This window comes from Globicephala melas, chromosome 19 (genome assembly GCF_963455315.2).
Source record: "Globicephala melas chromosome 19, mGloMel1.2, whole genome shotgun sequence".
Classification (NCBI taxonomy): Eukaryota; Metazoa; Chordata; class Mammalia; order Artiodactyla; family Delphinidae; genus Globicephala; species Globicephala melas.
The window spans coordinates 100,612-120,254 of NC_083332.1; the positions used below are offsets into that span (position 1 = coordinate 100,612).

Here is a 19,643-nt window from a genome sequence, read left to right on the forward strand (position 1 = left end):
TTCTATTTTTAGTTTTTTAAGGAACCTCCATACTGTTCTCCATAGTGGCTGTATCAATTTACATTCCCACCAACAGTGCAAGAGGGTTCCCTTTTCTCCATATCCTCTCCAGCATTTGTTGTTTGTAGATTTTCTGATGATGGCCATTCTAACTGGTGTGAGGTGATACCTCATTGTAGTTTTGATTTGCATTTCTCTTATAATTAGTGATGCTGAGCAGCTTTTCATGTGCTTCTTGGCCATCTGTATGGCTTCTTTGGAGAAATGTCTATTTAAGGCTTCTGCCCATTTTTTTGATTGGGTTGTTTGTTTTTTAATATTGAGCTGCATGGGCTGTTTATATATTTTGGAGATTAATCTTTTGTCCGTGGATTCATTTGTAAATATTTTCTCCCATTCTGAGGGTTGTCTTTTTGTCTTGTGTGTAGTTTCCTTTGCTGTGCAAAAGCTTTGAAGTTTCATTAGGTCCCATTTGTTTATTTTTGTTTTTATTTCCATTTCTCTAGGAGGTGGATCAAAAAAGATCTTGCTGTGATTTATGTCAAAGAGTGTTCTTCCTATGTTTTCCTCTAAGAGTTTTATAGTGTCCGGTCTTACATTTAGGTCTCTAATCCATTTTGAGTTTATTTTTGTGTATGGTGTTATGGAGTCTTCTAATTTCATTCTTTTACATGTAGCTGTCCAGTTTTCCCAGCACCACTTACTGAAGAGGCTGTCTTTTCTCCATTGTATATCCTTGCTTCCTTTGTCATAGATTATTGACCATAAGTGCGTGGGGGCCCACTGTTTTAATCATCTTCTGTTCAACCAGCCCTAGGGCTATGGGGAGTGGCTGCACGCACAACACGTGTAGATGAGCTCACAGCCTGCGGAGGAGAGCACCTCACACCACACAGGGTCACGTGCTCTTGGGTGGCCCCTGGTCCCTGCTGCAGGATGTGTGACTGGCTTTCTGGAATAATTCTGCAGGCTTGGCAGGATCAGCCATTTGATGGGGAGGGCTGTGTGACTTGGGGCTGTTACTGCAGGAGTAGCGGAGGGAGGGAGGGGGACTTGCTACCTGCCCTTGGGGCGCTCCTGGTTTCAGGAGTTAGGGAGGCACCTAGAATCGGGCTCTGCTTTTAGCCTTTCCCCACATCCGCAGATGCTTCCACAGTCAGACGGACCCGCATCAGATTTTGGCTCTGCCAATCACTGGGTCACCTCAAGTAGGCTGACCTCAGGAGCAGCGGCAGAGGAAGGAGAAGGGGCTGGAGGGAGACCCAGGTGAGGAGGAGAGGCGCTTGGGGTGGTCGTGAGGATCACAGGAGACTGGGGGCGGGGGGCGAGCAGCTGGAACTGGGCAGGAAGACACCTCCTGCAGCCTCAGCCCAGAGACAGCCCAGGGGATGGCAGGGGTAAGGGGGTGCCATGGGAGGGGTGGCCTGGCCCGGTTTCTAACGTGAAGAGGTAGATTCTGGAAGCTGCCCTGCAGGCTGACCATGCTGCTGAGCTGGCTGGGGCAAGCGGTCTAAGAAAAGCGAGGAAAGGGACTTCCCTGGTGGCACAGTGGTTAAGACTGCGCTCCCAGTGCAGGGGGCCCAGGTTCGATCCCTGGTCAGAGAACTAGATCCCACATGCATGCTGCAACTAAGAGTTCACATGCCGCAACTAAGGAGCCCACCTGACGCAACTAAGACCTGGGGCAACCAAATAAATAAATAAATGAAAAAAAAAAAAAAAAGACCCGGCACAGCCAAAGAAAGAAATATTTAACAACAACAAAAAAAAAGCGACGGAAGATGAGGACGGTGATGGATCTGACTACGTGAAAATTCCAAAGTCAGATCAGATGCATGAAGATGTGACCAACGGTGTGGCCCACACCGTGCATTCACGGGAGAGGAAACCCACGTGAGCGGCTGTGGGGAGGAGGGTGCAGCCCGCCTGGCACCCATGGAGAAACAGTGCACTTGGGTTCTGCCTGCAGGATGGAGAAGACGGTAGAGAACGGGAGACCAGGGCGTTCTAGCTGCCAGGGAGCCCTTCTGGAGGGAAGGCAGACAGGCGGGCCCCACGTTTCCGGAAGACACTGACGTACCCATGAGAATTTAAAAATCCCATGGTCCAGGGCTTCCCTGGTGGCGCAGTGGTTGAGAATCTGCCTGCCAATGCAGGGGAATACGGGTTCGATCCCTGGTCTGGGAAGATCCCATATGCCGTGGAGCAACTAAGCCCGTGCACCACAACTACTGAGCCCGCGTGCCGCAACTACTGAAGCCCGTGTGCCTAGAGCCCGTGCTCCGCAACGAGAGAAGCCACCGCAGTGAGAAGCCCACGCACCGCAACGAAGAGCAGGCCCCGCTCACCGCAACTAGAGGAAGCCCACGCGCAGCAACGAAGACCCAATGCAGCCAAAAAAAAAAAAAAAAGTCGTTCTGGATGATCCGGGTGGGCCCAACGTCACCACGAGGACCCTCAGAGGTGGAAGGGGAGGCAGAGGACAGTGGCAGGGTGACGCCCTGTGGGAGAGAGCCGACTGGCCACCGCTGGCTCAGAAGGTGGGGAAGGGCCGTGAGCCCGGCTCGCAGGCCATCTCTAGGGTGGAAAAGTCGAGCACATGGGATGGGTTCTCCCAGAGACAGAAGGCACTCAACCCTACCGCACCTGGAGCTTAGCTTAGTGAAACTGTGCCTGACCCCTGACCTCCAGAACTATAAAATAATGTTTTAAGACAAAAAGAAAAAGGAAAAAACAAGAACAGAAATCCCATGCTCCCGGAAACTCCCGCTTTGGGAGTGTGTCTGTTCTGAGGAAACAGCTAGGTTGCATCTGGGGTGTCTGCTCAGGTGCGGCCACCACAGCACTGGGTGCTAAGGGGGGCGGGAAACAAGGAACTATCTGGGCTTGGTGGGAACAACACTGCCGGCCAGAAAACGGGATTTCCACCCCGGCATTTTTAATAACACAGGGAGCTGCGTGGTAAGAGCACGATTCACAACGTACAGTAGCTTCACAAGCTGTGTGGCACAAAGCCCCGCGGATGAACACTGAGAATAAGACAGCAGCATTAGGAATCGTTTTTGCGATCTCCTTTGCCCTCTTGTGTATTTCAGATTTCTCTACGTGAATATAAACTACTTTTAAATATGGAAAATTGCATTAGAAGGTAGCCCACCGCTCTCCCTCAGCACCTGGCGGTCCTGACGTTGGGCCCTCGGCCTGGCCTGAGTGCTCGGGTCCTGCTCTGTCCTCTTCCGCCGTGTCCCCGGCATGGATGAAGTTTCCTGCTTGCCAACCAGATTGTAACAGGGAAGCACCTTTGTATTCTGTTACAAGTTAGTAACCGGAGGGATGTTGCCTATAAGCTTCAATATACACAATGGCCCATTCCTGGGAGCCCTGCCTCCCAGGTATAATGGACGTTAAGCTAAAATACCTTTGTTCAGCTCCCAGGAAACCTCCTGACCAGGCCCCCCTGTGAATGACAGAACACATCCCCTCCCGGAGCTGATCTGAGCCAGGAAATGTTTCACTTTACTCCCTCTGAAAGAAACCTGAATTTTAACTCATGCAACATGGTTCTTTGGGGCACGAGTGCACCACTTTCTTGGTCTGCTGGCTTTCTATTTTTTTTAAAAGCACTTTCTTTTTTTTTTTTTTTTTTTTTGCGGTACGCGGGCCTCTCACTGTTGTGGCCTCTCCCGTTGCGGAGCACAGGCTCAGCGGCCATGGCTGACGGGCCCAGCTGCTCCGTGGCATGTGGGATCTTCCCAGACCGGGGCACGAACCCGTGTCCCCTGCATCGGCAGGCGGACTCTCAACCACTGCGTCACCAGGGAAGCCCAGCACTTTCTTTTTCAATGAATTTTTGGCTGCGTTGGGTCTTCGTTGCCGCACGCGGGCTTTCTCTCCAGTTGCGGCGGGCTTCTCATTGCGGTGGCTTCTCTTGTTGTGGAGCACAGGCTCTAGGTATGCGGGCTCAGTAGTTGTGGCTCTCGGGCTCTAGAGCGCAGGCTCAGTAGTTGTGGCGCATGGGCTTAGTTGCTCTGCGGCATGTGGGATCTTCCCAGACCAGGGATCGAACCCGTGTCCCCTAGGTTGGCAGGCGGATTCTTACCACTGCGCCGCCAGGGAAGTCCCGAGTCCGCTGGCTTTCTGAATAAAGTCACTATTCCTTGCCTCAACAACTCGGCTCTCAATTTATTGGCCTGTGGTGCGGCCAGCAGTACAAGCTGGGACTCGGTAACAAGATCACCAGTGCCCGGTTCCATCTCCAGCCTGGCTCTGCTTCCTCAGGCCTGAGTGTGGTCGACAGGTCAAAGGTCCTCAGAAGACTGGGCATGGAGGAGACGGGTCCTCCAGATGGAGGCCTCTCCCTCCCAGTTTCAGGCTGCAGCAAGGTCCTCCCCACGCAGCCCAGGTGTCCACCCCACCTCTGCTAGTAACCATGGTCACAGCCACACTCAACACCCACCTGCCACCCCTGCATGAGCCTGAGGCTGCAGAGGGCTCCTTCTGTGGGTGCACCTGTCTCCCTGAAACCACGTCCCACAAAAATGTCCCTTGTTTTCAGAGCAGAAAGGTGACAGAGAAGGGTGTGGAATAACAGTCCCCAAAGACACCCATGTCCTAATCCCTGGAACCTGTGAATGTTGTCTCACATGCAGAAGGGATTTTGCAGATGAGATCAGGTGTGTAGGTGGGGCATGGATGAGATGTGACCCCGAGATGGGGAGATCATCACGGGTTACCAGGGGAGCCGTAGATGTAACCCTGAGGGTCTTTACAAGGGGGAGGCAGCATGAGACTTAACCATCCACTGCTGGCTTTTAAGATGGAGGAAGGCGCCACCACCGAGGAACGTGGCAGCCTCTACAAGCTAGAAAAAGCCTTAAAGTGGATTCCCCCCTTAGAGCCTTCAGGAGGAACCAGCCGTGCTGACACCTTGATTGGGCCCAGTGAGACCCAGTTCAGAGTCCTAAGAGAGCACGTTTTGTGTTGTTTCAAGCCACCGGGCTCGTTAGAGCAACAGTAGGAAAGCAGTACAGTACACTGGCCAAAGTCCTGAATGCCCACAGACGGACTGCCGTGGGCAGCAGGCGGCTGATCCTCCGCCCTCCTGCTCTGTGACTCACTCACCTGCCAGCCTGCGCGGCCTAAGTCACGTCTGTTCTCAGACGCCATGCTTGTCCATCCAGACTTGGAAAGAAGTTCCCTTAATGTCCGTTCAGGCTGGGACTCGACAGCTGGAAGGACAAGGCCAGGGAGTGATGTGTGTGGCCGAGGAACAGGTAAGCCGGACACCGACCTGCTCGTGGGCAGGCAGCTCTGAAGCTCCAGCTGCCGGGCAGGAAGGGCAGGGGCTGCTGATCCGACCAGCAGAGACCAGAGATGAGGATTCTTACGCAGAAGCTTCTCCAGGAGAAAACTGGAATTTGTTAAAAATCTAAAACGCACAGTGGCCAGACTTTAGCCTTCCACCTGCCTGCAAACAGAAGTAGGCTGTGCTCTCCTGGGCTTCCTGCACCGGCCTGCACCATGTCACAGGAAGGGGTTTGGAAGCCACCTGGCCGCCGCGGGTCCGGTGGGTCGGTGCACTGGAGCCCAGGCCTCTCTCTCTGAAAGGCGGGGTGGGCGAGACAGGAGAGGAGGGAGCCGCGGCTTTGGGGGGAGACTGATCGGGGGTGGGGCACCCTCCTGGGACTCTGACTTCTGGCCTGGGCGGCCTCCAGCTCTCCAGGCTGCGGCGGAGTGGAGTAGCAGGGGCGGGCTGGGCCCGGGGCCCCGGCGAGGCGCCCCTCCTGCGCTCACGGGGCCTCGGGCCGGTGGCTCTTGCGGTGGATGACCAGCTGGGACTTCCAGTCGAAGCTGTGGCCGCAGTCGCCGCAGAAGTGGCGCCGCTGGCCGGCGTGGCCCTTGCGGTGGATGACCAGCTGCGACTTCCAGCTGAAGCTGCGGCCGCACTCCTCGCAGGCGTAGCTGCGCGGGCCCGGGAGCGCGCGCCGGGGCGGCCCCACCGGCTGCTTCTCGGCGCCCGGGCCGCCCGCGTGCGCGCGGCGGTGGATGACGAACACCGACTTCCAGTCGAAGGTGCGGCCGCACTGCGCGCACGTGTAGGGCTTGCTCCGCGCGGGCGGCGGGGCCTCCGGGCAGCCGGGCCGGCCCTCTCGGGAGCTCTCGCTCTCTCCTCCTGGTGGGGGGCCAGAGGTGGCAGAGCCAGGTCGCCTGGTGACTCCGCCCGCAGCCCCCCAGGCGCGGGGCGGCCTGGGCTCCCCGCCCCCCCGCCCCCGTCGCCACCGGGGAGCGGGAGGCCACTCACCCGGGAGGAGGCTTCTCGCTCCCTCGGATCCGGTGCTCAGCGCCTCCGGCTCCGGCTCAGTGCGCGCCTCCGGCAGGGGACACGGCAACCCTGCTGGGGTCGGGGGCCCGTCAGGCGCCAGCCCTGGCACGGGGGCGTGAGGTGTTCGCACAAATGAGGGACAGGGGTGGGGGCCCCGGCGGGTGGCCAGGGTGCGGATTGGGAAGCGCCGGGAGGCAAGGTGCGCGCAAGGACCCGGAGGAGAGGGGTCCTCACCCAGGGAGACCACCGTGCCGTACTTCTGCAGCATCGCGTCCCAGTACACCTCCTTCTGTGACCGGTCCAGGAGCCCCCACTCCTCCTGCAGTGACGCGGCCCATCACCCACAGAAGGCCCGTCTACCCCGCACCCCACCCGGCCCATCCCATGGGCCCAGCCTTGTTAATCACCTGGGGAGCGGCAGGTAAACCACCCTCACCTGCCTGGGGGCGGGGCTAAAGAGGAAGCTGAGATGGGAACATGTGAGCGCTGGGGATGCAGGGCCGGGAAGGGAGCTGCCTTCTGGCTCACCTGGGGGATGCACCAGTCCCCCTCAGCTGCCCCACCCCATGTTCTGGACGCACAGGTGGAAGCTGAGGACCCATCAAGGATGGGCCTTGAACAGTGTGTGCTGCACCGAAAGCAAAAGGCCAGGGGAATGCAGGGACCCCAAGCACGTCTCCCAGGCCTCTGGTTTCAAGAGTAATGGAGATCCTCCTTGGGGAAGTGTCACGGGCCTCAGCATCCCTGGCTGTGGGGACCGGGCTGCAGGGAGGCCAGGCACAGCCTCCCACTCAGGACATGGCTGGGCTGGCTCCTGGGTGCCGGGGGTGGAAGCAACCATGGCCTTCAGGCTGCGGCTGGGTCCTGGGCGACTTCTCAGTGTGGAGTGGATTAGGAAGTGTCGCTGGGAGAGGACAAGACCCCTGCTGCCCACACTCAGGAACCAAGCCCGCTGGGTGGCAGGGGCTTCCATGCCCAGCTGGTCGCAGCTGAGGGCTGGTTGGCCTTGGAGAAAAGCCCGGGCAGAGGGGGAGCTGCGGGCATTTCCTGGGAAGATTGTCTCCACTCTGATCTCAGGTGTGCAGGGAAGGCCAGACTGCTGGGTGGCACTCAGGCTTTCCTGGTCATCCTGTCCCCTCCCCAGGTGCCAGCTCAGAACTGCTGGGAGCTGTCAACACCCTAACTGGCTTCTCTGTAAGTGGGAAGCCAACCCCTGCCAGTTCCAATCACTCTAAACCAGAATCCCAGTTACCTGAGGCCAAAATCCTTTCCAAGCACTGGTCTGTCCCCCTGCCCCCCAGGACCTGCAGGGGGTACCCTGATACCAACTCCACTTTGGGGGAGCAAAGAGCACAAGAAGTGCTGGCCAAGGAGCCTGGACAACTGGCAGGACACTCTCCTCCCACTGTGGGCCTGCACCTGTCACCAGGGGCTGCTCACCTGAATCCTGGGTGGCTGAAAGGGCACGGAGGTCGGTTCCTGTTGTTCAGCGGGCCCCTCATGGGACCGGGCTGGATGTGGGGGGCTGGACGGTGCTAGGAAGCAAGGCAGACAGGGGTCAGGGGCTCCCACGTGAGCCAGAGCAGGCGAGGAGCTGGCGCTGGCGTCGCAGCCTGGGCCCTCCTCGGCAGCAGGGAGGAGTCCTCTGTGTGTACCAGGCACATAGCAAGCAGGCAGCCAGCCAGCCCTTCCCTCCGGCCTCCCGGGGACCCCACTCTGCAGTCTGCAGTCCCTGCGGGTCCCGCTCCCAGGGGGGGACACCCGCACTCCCTCCAGGAGCCCCCAGCTCCAGCACAACCTCATCTGGGTTCCCCGCCCTAGCTGGGGACGTTCGCACTCTCTCAAGGAGGCCCCAGCCCTCGCGCACCCCCGCTCTCACCTGTCTCCTGCCCGTAGCCATCAGGCTCCTCCTTCACGCTGCAGCTGAGCTGGGCATTCTCCTCCAACTGGGCATCCTTGGACCCCTCCCAAGAGGCTGCCTTTCGGGGCTCCACTGTCCCTGAAGGGTGGGAGCTCCCCACAGACTCCTCTGTGTTCTGTGCGGCTGGGAGCACCGCTTGCTTCAGGACATGTGCTGTAATCTGAGGGGGAGAGGCAAGTCATCGGGGCGCTAGTCTCTCTGTCCCTCCAAGAAGCCAACACCACCACACTCACCCAGCCCAGAAGCTGCCCAGGGTCATGCTGCAGGCCCTCGACCAGGACAGTGGCCTCCTCAGGGCTGCCTGGTTGCTGTCCCCGCACCCAGGCCTGGATCTCAGGGGGCAGCGCGCCCAGGAACTGCTCCAGCACCAGCAGCTCCAGCATCTGCTCCTTGGAGTGCACCTCGGGCCGCAGCCACTGGCGGCAGAGCTCCCGGAGCTGGGCCAAGGCCTCGCGGGGACCGGCCACCTCCTGGTAGCAGAAGCCCCGGAAGCGCTGGCGTGCTGCCTCAGGATCCTCCTGGGTGGCCTCGGGGTCCACAGAGGGCAGACTCGGGGGGCCCAGTGGGGATGGCATTGTTGTGCCGGGAGTCTTCTTGGAGCCACCAAAGGGGACCTGCAGGAAAGGAGGGGTCAGGGTGCTAGCCACAAGGCCACAGCCAGGGTAAGGCACTGTGCAGAGAGGCCCAGCCCAGGGGGCTGAGGCTGTGACAGAGAGGACCGTGGTGTGGGGATGCTTGCGGCTGAACTGGGGAAAGCTTCATGGAGGGAGGGGTCACAGGAGCTGGAACTGAGAGCAGAAGGAACTGACACTTGGAGGCAAGTTGCCAGTGGAGCTTCCAGGAAACTGCAGGGAACTGTCTGTCGGGAGATGATGCTGGAGCGCAGGCAAGAGGAGTTAGCACAGGCTTCCAGGGTCAGGCTGAGGAGCCCCGGCAGGTGCCCCCGCGGCGGAGAAAGGGGGTAGCCAGGGAGGCGGTGGGGCCGTGATCCAGGGTGAGAACTGGGGCCAGGCTGCCTATCCCCACCATCTCTGGGACCCGCTGACCCAAGTGGGGCACCCTGAGGGGCTGGCTTGCGCCACGGCTCGAGGCAAGGGCTGATGTGGACCCCGAGACACCGTGCTCGCTGACCGCGGAGAGCTGTGCATGACTCACACGGTATGGACCGTGCGTGTGAAATACAGAAGCAAAGCAAAACGTAATCACGAGTTGTGTGGAGCGGTGGACGGGCAACTGTGTCCCGGCCCTGCAGAGGGTCTGGAGTGAAACACGCCCACTTTGGGAGTGGGGGGTCCTCTCCGATAGGCTGGACTAGGTCTGACTCCTGGAGTCCGCCTTCCACAGAGGAAAGGGGGGCAGGTCTTCCCGAAGGAGAGGAACAGGGCTGCGGAAGGGAGGAGGGGCCCGGGAGAAGGCTCGGAGGTGGGGCACGTCGGGAGGTAGTGGAAAGGCCACGTCCACTCAGCCGGCCGGTGCTCACCTCGGCCACCCGAAGCCACTTCGGGTAAGTGGGCCCACGCGGTCCCGCGCGCCTCTCCCCGGACCCAGCGGTCAGCCCCTCGCGCGTTGCCCTGGCGACGCCGCCCTGGCCAATCACACGTCTGCTCCGAAGGCAGCACCACCCCCTCCCTTCGGACTACATTTCCCATGAGCCTCAGCAAAACAGGGACAGGCGCGGCCTCCGCCAGTAGATGATCATTTTAGGAGGCCTCTCACGACTGAGAGGCGCCCCATGCCTCCGAGAGGAATCTGCAGAGTCGCAGGGTTTGGGGGACTCCCTCCCCTCCCCGGAAGCCGCTCTTCCTTTGTATCGCACCCTAGGACTCACCAACGGCGGAGACGTATGGTACCTTCGAATCCTGCGCATGTGCACAACAGGCCCGGCGCCTATTGGCAGGAGGTGACGGATGGGGAGGAGCGTGACCTTTCGGTCAATCAGGGTTGGCGCTACGCCTAGGCTCCTCCCCCAGAGCCCTACCTGAGGCTTCTTTCTGGTCGCCCGGCGGACGCCTTGGTAACCCCTGGAGCATAACCAACCTGCTCCAGCTGTTTCCAAGACAACGGCCCGAGGTCCTAGGAGGAAGCAGGGACCTACCAGGAAGGCTGGCCTAACCCACGGGCTTTCTCCGCCATCCCCGGGAATTTCTCCAGCGAGGATGGTGCTGGGGTCCTTCATTCGACCACTGCTGAGCGCCCTGCAGGGGCGGGGGGGGGGGACAGCAGGCACCCATCTCCTGATGAAGAAACTGTTCCATGATTTATACCCTCAGAGTCTCAGACATGCCTTCAGCTAGATCAGTACTGCAAAGTGAGGGCTGGAGGTTTTCGTCCAGAATTATGGGACGTGTTCAGCCTTTTATTTACTTTGGGGACCAGAACTAGTATATATCAGTAGACGATGTTATTGTTTTTAAAATCTGACTGTGGGTCAGGGTGTTTTGCTTCCACACATCAAATGGGTGAACAATGACTTATTATTTCGATCCTAAGGTGCATCTGCCTGCCTGTTTGAGTTTCTTCTAATACCTAGGAATCCCTGGCTACCAGGGATTTGATTTTTTCTCTGGGACTGTTCGGATTCCCCAGAAAGGACTCTTCCACCATCTACCCTGTGGGAAGAGCTGGAGCTCTAACAGCTTCTCCAGGAGCTCCCACTCAGTCATCTTTGTTTTGGGTCTCCCCTTCCAGGGGGCTGCTGGTTTTCAAGCCTTCTGGAATTCTGCAGCGTAAGCCTGATGGAATCTCCTTCCCCTTCCGCCAGCGCCAACTCAGCATTTGGCTTTCCCCAAATCAGTGACAGCTCTCCCACCCCCAACTACTTCTAGCTTCAGAATGCCGCTGCCTCCTCTTTTACCATCCTCATATTTGTAGGTTTGTGTTATAGTTAATTTATTGGCCGTGCCGCTTGCGGAATCCTAGCTCCCCAACCAGGGATCGAACCCGAGCCCCCTGCAGTGGAAGCGCAGAGTCCTAACCACTGGACCGCCAGGGAATTCTTAAGGGTTTGCTTTAAGGGCTCTCTGTGGTTTCAGTGGGCTTCTGGACCAAGTGAGATGCATGTGTTCAGTCCATCGTCTTGACCCAGAAAGCCCACGGATACCTTTTATAGTCATGACCCGTTCACGGTTGAGTGGAAGGGTCAGGCTGGCAGGACGTGGCCCAACATGATCAAAAAGGTTTGGGGGAGGACAACTTAGGGCCAAGACATGGGGGAAGGTGGGTGCTCATGGTTGCTGTTCCCACAGGAACAGGGCTGGAGCCTCTGACCACCCCTGGTCCTGGGAGGGTGGACTCGAGGAGGGTGGAGGAAAGGAGGGATAGTAGGGGCCAAGCACACAGGCAGGAAAGGCTCAGTGAAGCAGGGAGGAGGCTGGTGGGGAGACAGGATAGAGCACCAGGACCCAGCTTCTGTCCAAGGTGCGAAAAAGGTTGCAAGTGACTCTCTGGGCATCCACTTGGTGTTCAACACTCCTTTGCTCCTGAATCCCATGGGCTCCCTACAGTAGCCTTCTGTAAGCTCTGTGGGGTTTGTCTGCATCTCACAGCCATCCACACTGACCCTGAAGTGAGCTGCTCAAGAATCCCTCATGGGGGCCAGCCTGGGGGAAGATGAAATAGGGCGAGGCCAGGGCACGGACCAGCTCAAGAGAGAGGATGGGCCCCAAGAGGGGTGGACAATGCTCAGAGGACCTGCGCTTGAGGAGTTTTGGGGAGCCTGGCCCTGTGTGACTCTTCTCCCTACCCCTTGTCTCCTTTCCTTGCAGGAACTTGGGAGGTTTCAGGGGCGGAACCTGCTGGCAGGTGGACAGTTGGGGGTGTCACGTCTCTGTTCTTTGGCAATGGCAGATACCTGCGAGGTCTTTGAGGTGATTGAACGGGAGCACCCCCTGGGTTGGGGTCAACCTTTCGGGTCTCCACGTGTGCCCCCTGCCTCAGATTCCAAGGCCTGGATCCACAAAGGCTCATGTCCCAACAGAGCTGCTGCTTGGGGCAGCCCCACCCTGTCCACGTCTCTTGGCTGCCAAGGGGACACAGACCTTCGGTGGGCCGCAGACAGGCTGCACCTCTACCCTGAGGCCTCTCAAAGGGACCAGGGTTGAAGTCAAGTCCCTGCAGCTGTGTGATGACACGTTTGCATCGTGCTGGGATGAAACCGGTTTCAGGCTGCTACCACTCACGTTTTTAAAAAGAAACCTTTATTAGAGAGCCTCTCTGGACTCTGTATTGTTAAAACCTTCTGCACCATGACCTGGAGGCTGAGGACCTACACAGTGCCATGCAAGAATTTACAATGTCCATCCATTCCAAGCTGTAAGTTCTAGTCTTTTTTTACCCCCAGTAAAAACACCGTTAACTTCCCGCGGGTGAGGCCCAAGGTGGAGATGGGGCTTGTCTGTTGAAGGCCACAAGAAGCCAACCAGGCCCCCACCTAACTTGTCTGCCTCAGTGTCCCCACCCTGTGGGTTATGTCACACGGGGGAGGGGATCTTGGGAGGGCGCCACACACAGCCTTAGGTAATGGCAGGCACGTGGCCACTGGACCCCAGGGAATCGAGCAGCCCCATCTTGTCTCCTCTGCACCTGTTGTTACGGTCACCTCCAGTCAAGGCAGTGGGGATGGAAAGGCTCCTGTATCGCTGACTTTGGCAACAACAGGACACGGCCAAAGCTGAGGCTTGGCCCACACTCTGAATGCACCAGCACAGCTGGGGAACCATCACTCTCAGTCTCCGTCCTTCACCCGGGGACTTCCCGCCCCCACCCTCCTCCACCTCCTGAGGGTCCGCCGTGAGCAGCAAGCCACACGGCCTTCACCCGGCCCTCAGGGCTGGCAGGCTAAGTGTGGGGGTAAAGTGGGGAGCTCTCTGGATGCTGGGCCTGTGGCCCTGCTGTTGTGCAACTCACGTCCCCTCTCTGTGCCTCAGTCTCCTCATCTGAGAAGTGGGGATACTAGCCACAGCAGCCACCTCACAGAGCTGTCAGGAGAAACTGTGCAGCGCTCAGAACGGGGGCTGGCGGTTGGCACGTATCGGCCCTTATCAAGATGCTGCCTGTCAGGGTGCTGCAAATACCCTCTGCAGGGCTGAATCTTTTCTCTTCCCTAGAGGAGGGAGCTGAGGCTCAGAGCCCAGCCACTTGTCCGAAGCCAGTACCTGCCTCCCCCATGACTTCCTGTCTTCTGGGCCTGTTCCCAGGAAGCCCTGGATGAACTGAGGGCTGGGGTAATACGCTGGGGGTAGGGGTGGAGAGGTTCCACACAGACCCTGCAGGTTGGGTGTAAACCTCAGAAAGTTCTCAGGACCACCTCCACCCTGCCCCAGCGCTTCCCGTTCGCGCGCACAGTCAAAATATGGGCGAACTGGCAGCACCATGCTGGCCTCCCCCTGGCCTTTGTTCAGCGTGACCGCTTGGGCCTGGAGGAGTGAGCTGTGGCTGACAAGAGGCAAATCTTGTCACCACGTGCAGGGGGGATGGCAGTGCACGCGCAGAGCTTCTCCACAGCGTGGCTCTGCAGAGGGCGGGGCCCCGTACCCATGGAAGGGACTCACAACAGGCCGGGGAAGGTCGGGGCTGCGACCTCAAGGCTCAGCCGTCTTCGGAACCGTGGCTGGGCCTGAGGCAGCAGTGGGCCCGGCTTCCCTCCCCAGTGTGCCTTCACACGATGCCCCCGAAGGAGGCCTGGCCTGGGGGAGCGGGCTGGCCCGGGGCCGCCGCGCTGGCTTCTCACCGGTGTGGAGCCTCTGGTGGTGGAAGAGGGCCGGACGCTCGCGGAAGGCGCGGCCGCACTGTGCGCACACGAAGGGCTTCTCGCCCGTGTGGATGCGTCGGTGGCTGAGCAGCACGGCGCCCTTGGCGAAGGCCTTGCCGCAGTCCGAGCAACGGAAAGGCCGCTCTCCCGTGTGCAGCAGCCGGTGCTGCCTGAGGTTGGAGCTGTGGCTGAAGGCGCGGCCGCACTGCGCGCAGGCGAAGGGCTTCTCGCCGGTGTGCACGCGCCGGTGCTTGAAGAGCGACGAGCCCTGGCTGAAGGCGGCCCCGCAGAGCGCGCAGGCGAAGGGCTTCTCGCCCGTGTGCGTGCGCTCGTGCTGGATCAGGTGCGAGTTGCGGCAGAAGCTGCGGCCACAGCGCGTGCACGCGTAGGGCCGGCCCCCGGCGTGGATCTTGCGGTGCTGGCTGAGGTTGGAGCGGTGGCTGAAGGCCTTGCCGCACTCGGCACAGCGGAAGGCCTTCTCGGCCGTGTGGATGCGCTGGTGCCGCACCAGCGAGGAGCTGTGCCGGAAGGCCTGGCCGCAGGCCGGGCACGTGTAGGGCGTCTCTCCGCTGTGGATGCGCTGGTGCTGCGTCAGGTGCGACGTCTGGCTGAAGGCCTTGCCGCACTGCGCGCACTCGTACGGCCGCTCCCCGGTGTGGGTGCGCAGGTGCTTCAGCAGGTCCGAGCTCTTCACGAACACCTTGCTGCACGCCCTGCACTCGAAGGGCTTCTCCCCAGAGAGGAGGCCGGGGCCAGCGTGCAGGGCCTCGCCCAGTTCGGCCCAGGTCGGGGGCTCTGAGACAGCGAGCAGTCTCTGAGGCTCGCGCCAAGCCTCACCCATTCCTCGGTCCCCCTGAGCCTCTGGGGCGCCCGGGAAGGCTCTCCCCGGGGCCTCGCATGCGTACAGCTTCTGCCGCTCCGATGCCCTCGGCTGCTTGCCTGGTGCAGGGTGGTCTGCGAGGGCCTTCTCCCCGGGTGGGGCCCGCAGAGAAGAGGTCAGCCGCAGGCTGACGCTGGCCTCACCGCTTTCCCAGTAGATCACAGACACCCCTGTGGGTTTCCTCTCCCGAGAGGGGGACACGCCACGCCGACCCTCCAGGCTTTTCCCACACTCAGAGGCACCAGCGCTGGGGAGAACCCTAGTCGGTGCCAGAGGGGGGCCGTCCTGGAAGGGCCCTGGCAATGCTGCTTCTCCAGAAACATCTCTGTCCTCTGCCAGATGAGGGGAAGCTGAAGGACCAGAAACGGTGGACGCCTGGGTCACCCAGACAGGCCGCGTGGGTAGGCAAGGGGGCCCGCGGGACCGGCCGTGGAGGTTGGGGAGAGGAGCTGGGGCCAGACTCCCTTCCTGCACGGAGCCCGTCCCCAGGGCACTCCCCAGGTGGCTTTGCCCCTTACACTGATGGCTACCTGAGGGAACAGATTTTACTCACCAACTCTGCTTGCTGACTGCCTCTCCCCTAGCAGGGTCAACCCCACAAAGGCAGGACCAGGAGCGGGCTGGGCAAGGCTGTGTCCCCAGTGCCGCGAACGGGACTGGCCACTGCAAGTGCTCAACGATGAACACGTGAACAAACGGCCCCACAGATGAGGTGGTGAGGGAAGACGGGCAGGGTCTGAGGCCACACAGACTGGCTGAGGGTGGGATTCTGAGCAGGTCTCACCACGGCCTGGGGGTGGCCCTTGGAGCTCCCCTTCAAGGGCAGCCAAAGCCGGAGCCTCCAGAAGAGGCTGATGGTGAAAGGAGTCGGTCGGGTGGGAAGCTGGAGAGGAGAGCATCCAGGAGGGAAGGTGGACAGAAGCTTGGCCATAGGTTGGCCCCAAGCTCACACCCCTGAGCCCCCACTCACCAGGGCTCGGCCTCCTCTGGGCATTCCTGGCCAGGGTCACATCTGTCCCATTGAGAACCCAGGGCTCCTTGCCACACTCAAGCTGGATGACCACGTGGGGTCGGGAGACAGAGAGTCCTGTGAGAGAAGACAAGCAAGTGAGGGGTCACCCCAGGCAGATGGCAGGAGTCAGGGCTTCGTGGGCCACGGACGGCATCATCTGTGCAACCAAGGATACCCGAGGTCACATCACAGGGCAGGGATCTCAGAGCAGCTCGATGGTTCCTGTGAGGAGAACCGTGTCGGCAGCACCCGAAGGGGACTGAGCACAGAGGCACCACAGCTAACAGGGACACTCAGCCAGAGGACATGTGGCTGCTCACAGGCCGCCGGGCGGTAAGAGGTTAGTGCTGGCAGCCTAGCCTGGCAACACATGAGCTCCCCATGGAGGACCCAGGGCTTACCCAGCGAGGCCAGGAGGGTGAAGTTCTCCAGCATCACACGGCGGTACAGAGCCCTCTGGGCTGCATCCAGGAGCCCCCACTCCTCCCGGGAGAAGTACACAGCCACGTCTTCAAAGGCCATTAGGCCCTAAGAGAGTTGGAAGATGGACATGATCTAAGCTATAGCTGTGTGAACCAAGACCCAGCTCCGTGCCCCAAAGGCTACCTCCGCTCGTGTCCCTCAGATGCTCACCCTCCTCCCGCAAGGCTCTGCAGATGGGACTTCCCTCACCTGTCTGGACCCCTCCCCTCCCCCTTCCCCATCTAGGCCGTAGATGCCTCTTTAACCCGACCTGGCCACTCTACACAAGGCAGCCAGAGGAAGCCCCTGGCCTTCTGCCACACCAAGGTCAGCCCCTGGCGTCCACTCATTCTCCAGCCTTTGCACAAGCTGAGCCTCCCCAAAGGTGCTCTCATTGCTCTTGCATAAGTAACTGTACAAGTCCCAGCTGCAGAGCCCCCAGGACATGCCCATCCCTGTAGGGATGCCCTCTCCTGCTGAACTTGCCTGACATTTCAAGGCTGCTCTTTGAACCTGAAGGACTGGCTGATCCCCTCCAGCTGCCACAGGGGTGGCGCCAAGGATCTGGTGGGCACACAAGAAGCCATTTCCCTCCTCCCTCCATAGCCAGGCCCCCTCTATTTCCTCCTCAGGTGGCTGCCACCTTCCCTTCCCTCAGCCACCTGCCAGACTTCCCCTGAGAGCCCCAGGGACTGCCAGCCATTCCTCATCTCCCTAGAGCCCTAACTGCCCATGCCTATCCCTGGCTGAGTCTGTGAGATGTCCTCTTCCTAAGTTTGATTCCTAGGCTCCACCTCACTCAGAACATCAGGACATCTACAATTCCAGGTCCATGTGACACCTCCACTCTGAGACAGCACAGACTCTTCCCAATTTCCCCCTGAAATCTACTTGCCCTTCAAATTCCTAATTTTGTCTACAGCAGTTCCGTTCTTTTTTTCTCTGTCCCATTGAGTGACAGTTGCCACTGGCACAGTCCCAGGGCAAGGATACAATCAAGGGTTTTCAATTTCAGCACCAGCTACCAAATCCTGGCCCCACTGCCTGGGGGAGGACCTGTGAAAGTGCTAGGCAGCTCCATTCTTTTGGGTGCTCCGTTGGAAAACCTTAGACTGGCCCTTCACGCAGGACACTCCCGCACACCCCGCACTTGATGCATCAGCAGATCTATCCAGAATCCAACGGCTTTTCACACCTGCACTGCCCGGACTGTGACAGTAGCCTCCTCCCTGCACACCGCCACGCCCCTCTGCTTCTGTTCTCCACTCAACAATAGGTGGAATACCCTAAAAAATCGTTAACTTAAAGCATGTCCAGTCTCCCGGTGCCCTCGGGATAGTCTTAACTCCTCGGCCTGCTCTTTCAGACATACATATCTTCTCCCCGCCGAGCAGCTCAGTTCCGGAAGCGCCTACACTCAGGCTTCCCTCCCAGCTTTTGCAAACGGGGGACCCTCCCCTTGGAACTTCCTTCTACACCTCACCCCCTTAGCTGCCAGAAGTGGGGATCCCACGCGTGCACTACCAACCGGCCGGGACAGCACGGCCTAGGACGAAGCGCGAGGGGAAGACAAGACGTCCAGGTAAAGTGCCTCCCTCGATCGGGGCTCGGGTCCATGAAGGAGGCATCCGGGTGAGTGGGGGCCTGGGGTTCCCGCTACTCACCTGCGCCGGGTCTGTCTGCGCCGCCGCCATCGGAACCTGCAGAAAGGTGCGGGCGCTCAGGCTCCGGGCCTCTCTCCCAATCCGTCAAGGGCGCCGCGTCGGGACGGCGTGGAGGCCGGAGCACGTGGCTTGGGGGGCGCACACGCCGCACCCCGGGAAACTGAGGCCGGGGACTGGCCGTGGGCCCCCGGGCTCGGCTGTCCGTGCCTCGGATCTCCGCCCGCACGTCCTCGCTGCCCGCACCTCGGGTCTCCAGACCCTTCCGCAAAACCGGCCCCGACCCGGCGCTCTCCGGCCGTCACCGGCGTGGCCCGACGCCGGCAGCCAAGTGACAGTCCCGGACGCCGGAAGTCCAATCTCGCGAGCCCTCATTGGCCCGTGGCGCGCTGCGGACGCACGCGCAGAGCCTTCTGGCTGCCGGCGCGGTAGGCGGAGCGCGCCTGGTCTCCACGGCAACGGCCAAGCGCCGCCGCCGGGGCCGCTGGGAAGTGGAGTCTGCAGCAGCGCCAGGCTTCCGGGCTGAGCGTGGGGTGGGGTGCTGGCGGGGTCGTCAGCGCTGCGGGTGAACGGTGAACTGCTGAGGGCCCGGGAGGGCCTCCCCCACTTCCCACCCTCGCCCAGCGCAGCACCGGGGACGGAGCGCGACCGGGGTCCCATCCCATCCCCGCCTCCTGGGGCCTCGCACCAGGGCTGGGTGTGACCCCCGCGGGTCAGCGTCCTGTTATGGTTGGGAACAGCCCCCACGCCGAGTCGCAAGGCCCTAACCTAAGTTTTTCTAGCGTCTGAAATCATTCTGAGACTTCCTCCACCATCTGTTTTCTTGGCTCAACTGGGCCGCGCAAAAAGTACTTTCCCCGACTCACTTGTCCCTAGGTCGTCTAGATCTTACCTTGCCCCGCACGTCACGGTGTTGATTCCCTGTTCCTTTATTTTGGGGGGAGGGGGCAACCTACATGGGTACGACACATAAAATCAAACGGAAGGGTAGTCTCAATGCAGACTGACTACTGCTGACAGAGAGTAAAAGGTTTTCTCTTTGTTGTTTCACTCTGAGGGTCTTTTTTTCAGGGTTCTTAGTCCTCATACACAAAATGGGACAGTAATGGTACCCACCGCATAGGGCTATTGTAAGTTAATATGGAACCAATCTGTGTCGAGTTCATTCACTCTGTCTCCCTCCCTGCTTACCTCCCTAGGTAAGTTATAAGTGATTGTTATAACATCTATATCAGCTCTGTCTGCAGTATCACTACTCTTTGTAAGTCCTTGTAATGCAAGAGATAACATCAATTTTGGAGTATTTGTGTGTAAATTTTGCTCACTTTGAAATAAATGAAGAAAATCTAATGTATTTGTGGTTAGGGAATGTTTCTTGCCATTCCAGTAAACAAAGAATGTTTGAGTCCCTCCCTGGTGGTCTAGTGGTTAAGACTCCATCCTCCCGATTCAGGGGGCCTGGGTTCATCCCTGGTCAGGGAACTAGGTCCCACATGCTGCAGCTAAGAGCCCACATGCCGTAACTAAAGATCCCGCATGCCACAACGAAGATCCTGCATGCAGCAATGACTAAGGGCCGGCACAGACAAATAAATAAATAATTAAAAATATTAAAAAAAAAAAAAAAAGAATGTTC

At 59.5% G+C, this 19,643-nt stretch overlaps 2 protein-coding genes and 1 non-coding gene across 8 annotated transcripts; all 3 read right to left on the reverse strand.

Annotated features, from left to right (window-relative positions):
• Window positions 1–2,376: 2,376 nt before the first annotated feature.
• ZNF446 (zinc finger protein 446) lies at window positions 2,377–10,112 on the reverse strand. Of its 4 annotated transcripts, XM_030848357.3 has the most exons (7): window positions 10,072–10,112; window positions 8,477–8,857; window positions 8,202–8,403; window positions 7,763–7,857; window positions 6,557–6,641; window positions 6,302–6,394; window positions 2,379–6,172 (listed from the first exon to the last, which is right to left on the reverse strand). In XM_030848357.3, the coding sequence occupies exons 1-7, from the start codon at window positions 10,108–10,110 to the stop codon at window positions 5,790–5,792; spliced, it is 1,278 nt and encodes a 425-aa protein (XP_030704217.1). In that variant the 5' UTR covers window positions 10,111–10,112; the 3' UTR covers window positions 2,379–5,789. The 4 variants fall into 4 exon arrangements, with proteins under 4 accessions (XP_030704216.1, XP_030704219.1, XP_030704215.1 ...); XM_030848356.3 differs by having other exon boundaries at window positions 2,377–6,391; XM_030848359.3 differs by lacking the exon at window positions 10,072–10,112 and adding an exon at window positions 9,724–10,009 and having other exon boundaries at window positions 2,377–6,394.
• Window positions 10,113–12,445: 2,333 nt separating this feature from the next.
• On the reverse strand, window positions 12,446–18,334 carry ZNF324 (zinc finger protein 324). 3 transcript variants are annotated; one of them, XM_030848341.2, is made up of 5 exons: window positions 18,011–18,334; window positions 16,286–16,412; window positions 15,843–15,959; window positions 15,426–15,755; window positions 12,446–15,222 (listed from the first exon to the last, which is right to left on the reverse strand). In XM_030848341.2, exons 1-5 carry the CDS (start codon window positions 18,038–18,040, stop codon window positions 13,823–13,825), a joined length of 2,004 nt encoding a protein of 667 aa, XP_030704201.2. In that variant the 5' UTR covers window positions 18,041–18,334; the 3' UTR covers window positions 12,446–13,822. The 3 variants fall into 3 exon arrangements, with proteins under 3 accessions (XP_030704201.2, XP_030704203.2, XP_030704195.2); XM_030848343.2 differs by lacking the exon at window positions 15,426–15,755; XM_030848335.2 differs by having other exon boundaries at window positions 15,426–15,959.
• Window positions 17,287–17,417, reverse strand: LOC115848075 (small nucleolar RNA SNORA30/SNORA37 family). The gene has a single exon (XR_004037571.1). It is a non-coding gene; the product is annotated as a small nucleolar RNA SNORA30/SNORA37 family (small nucleolar RNA).
• Window positions 18,335–19,643: the final 1,309 nt, after the last annotated feature.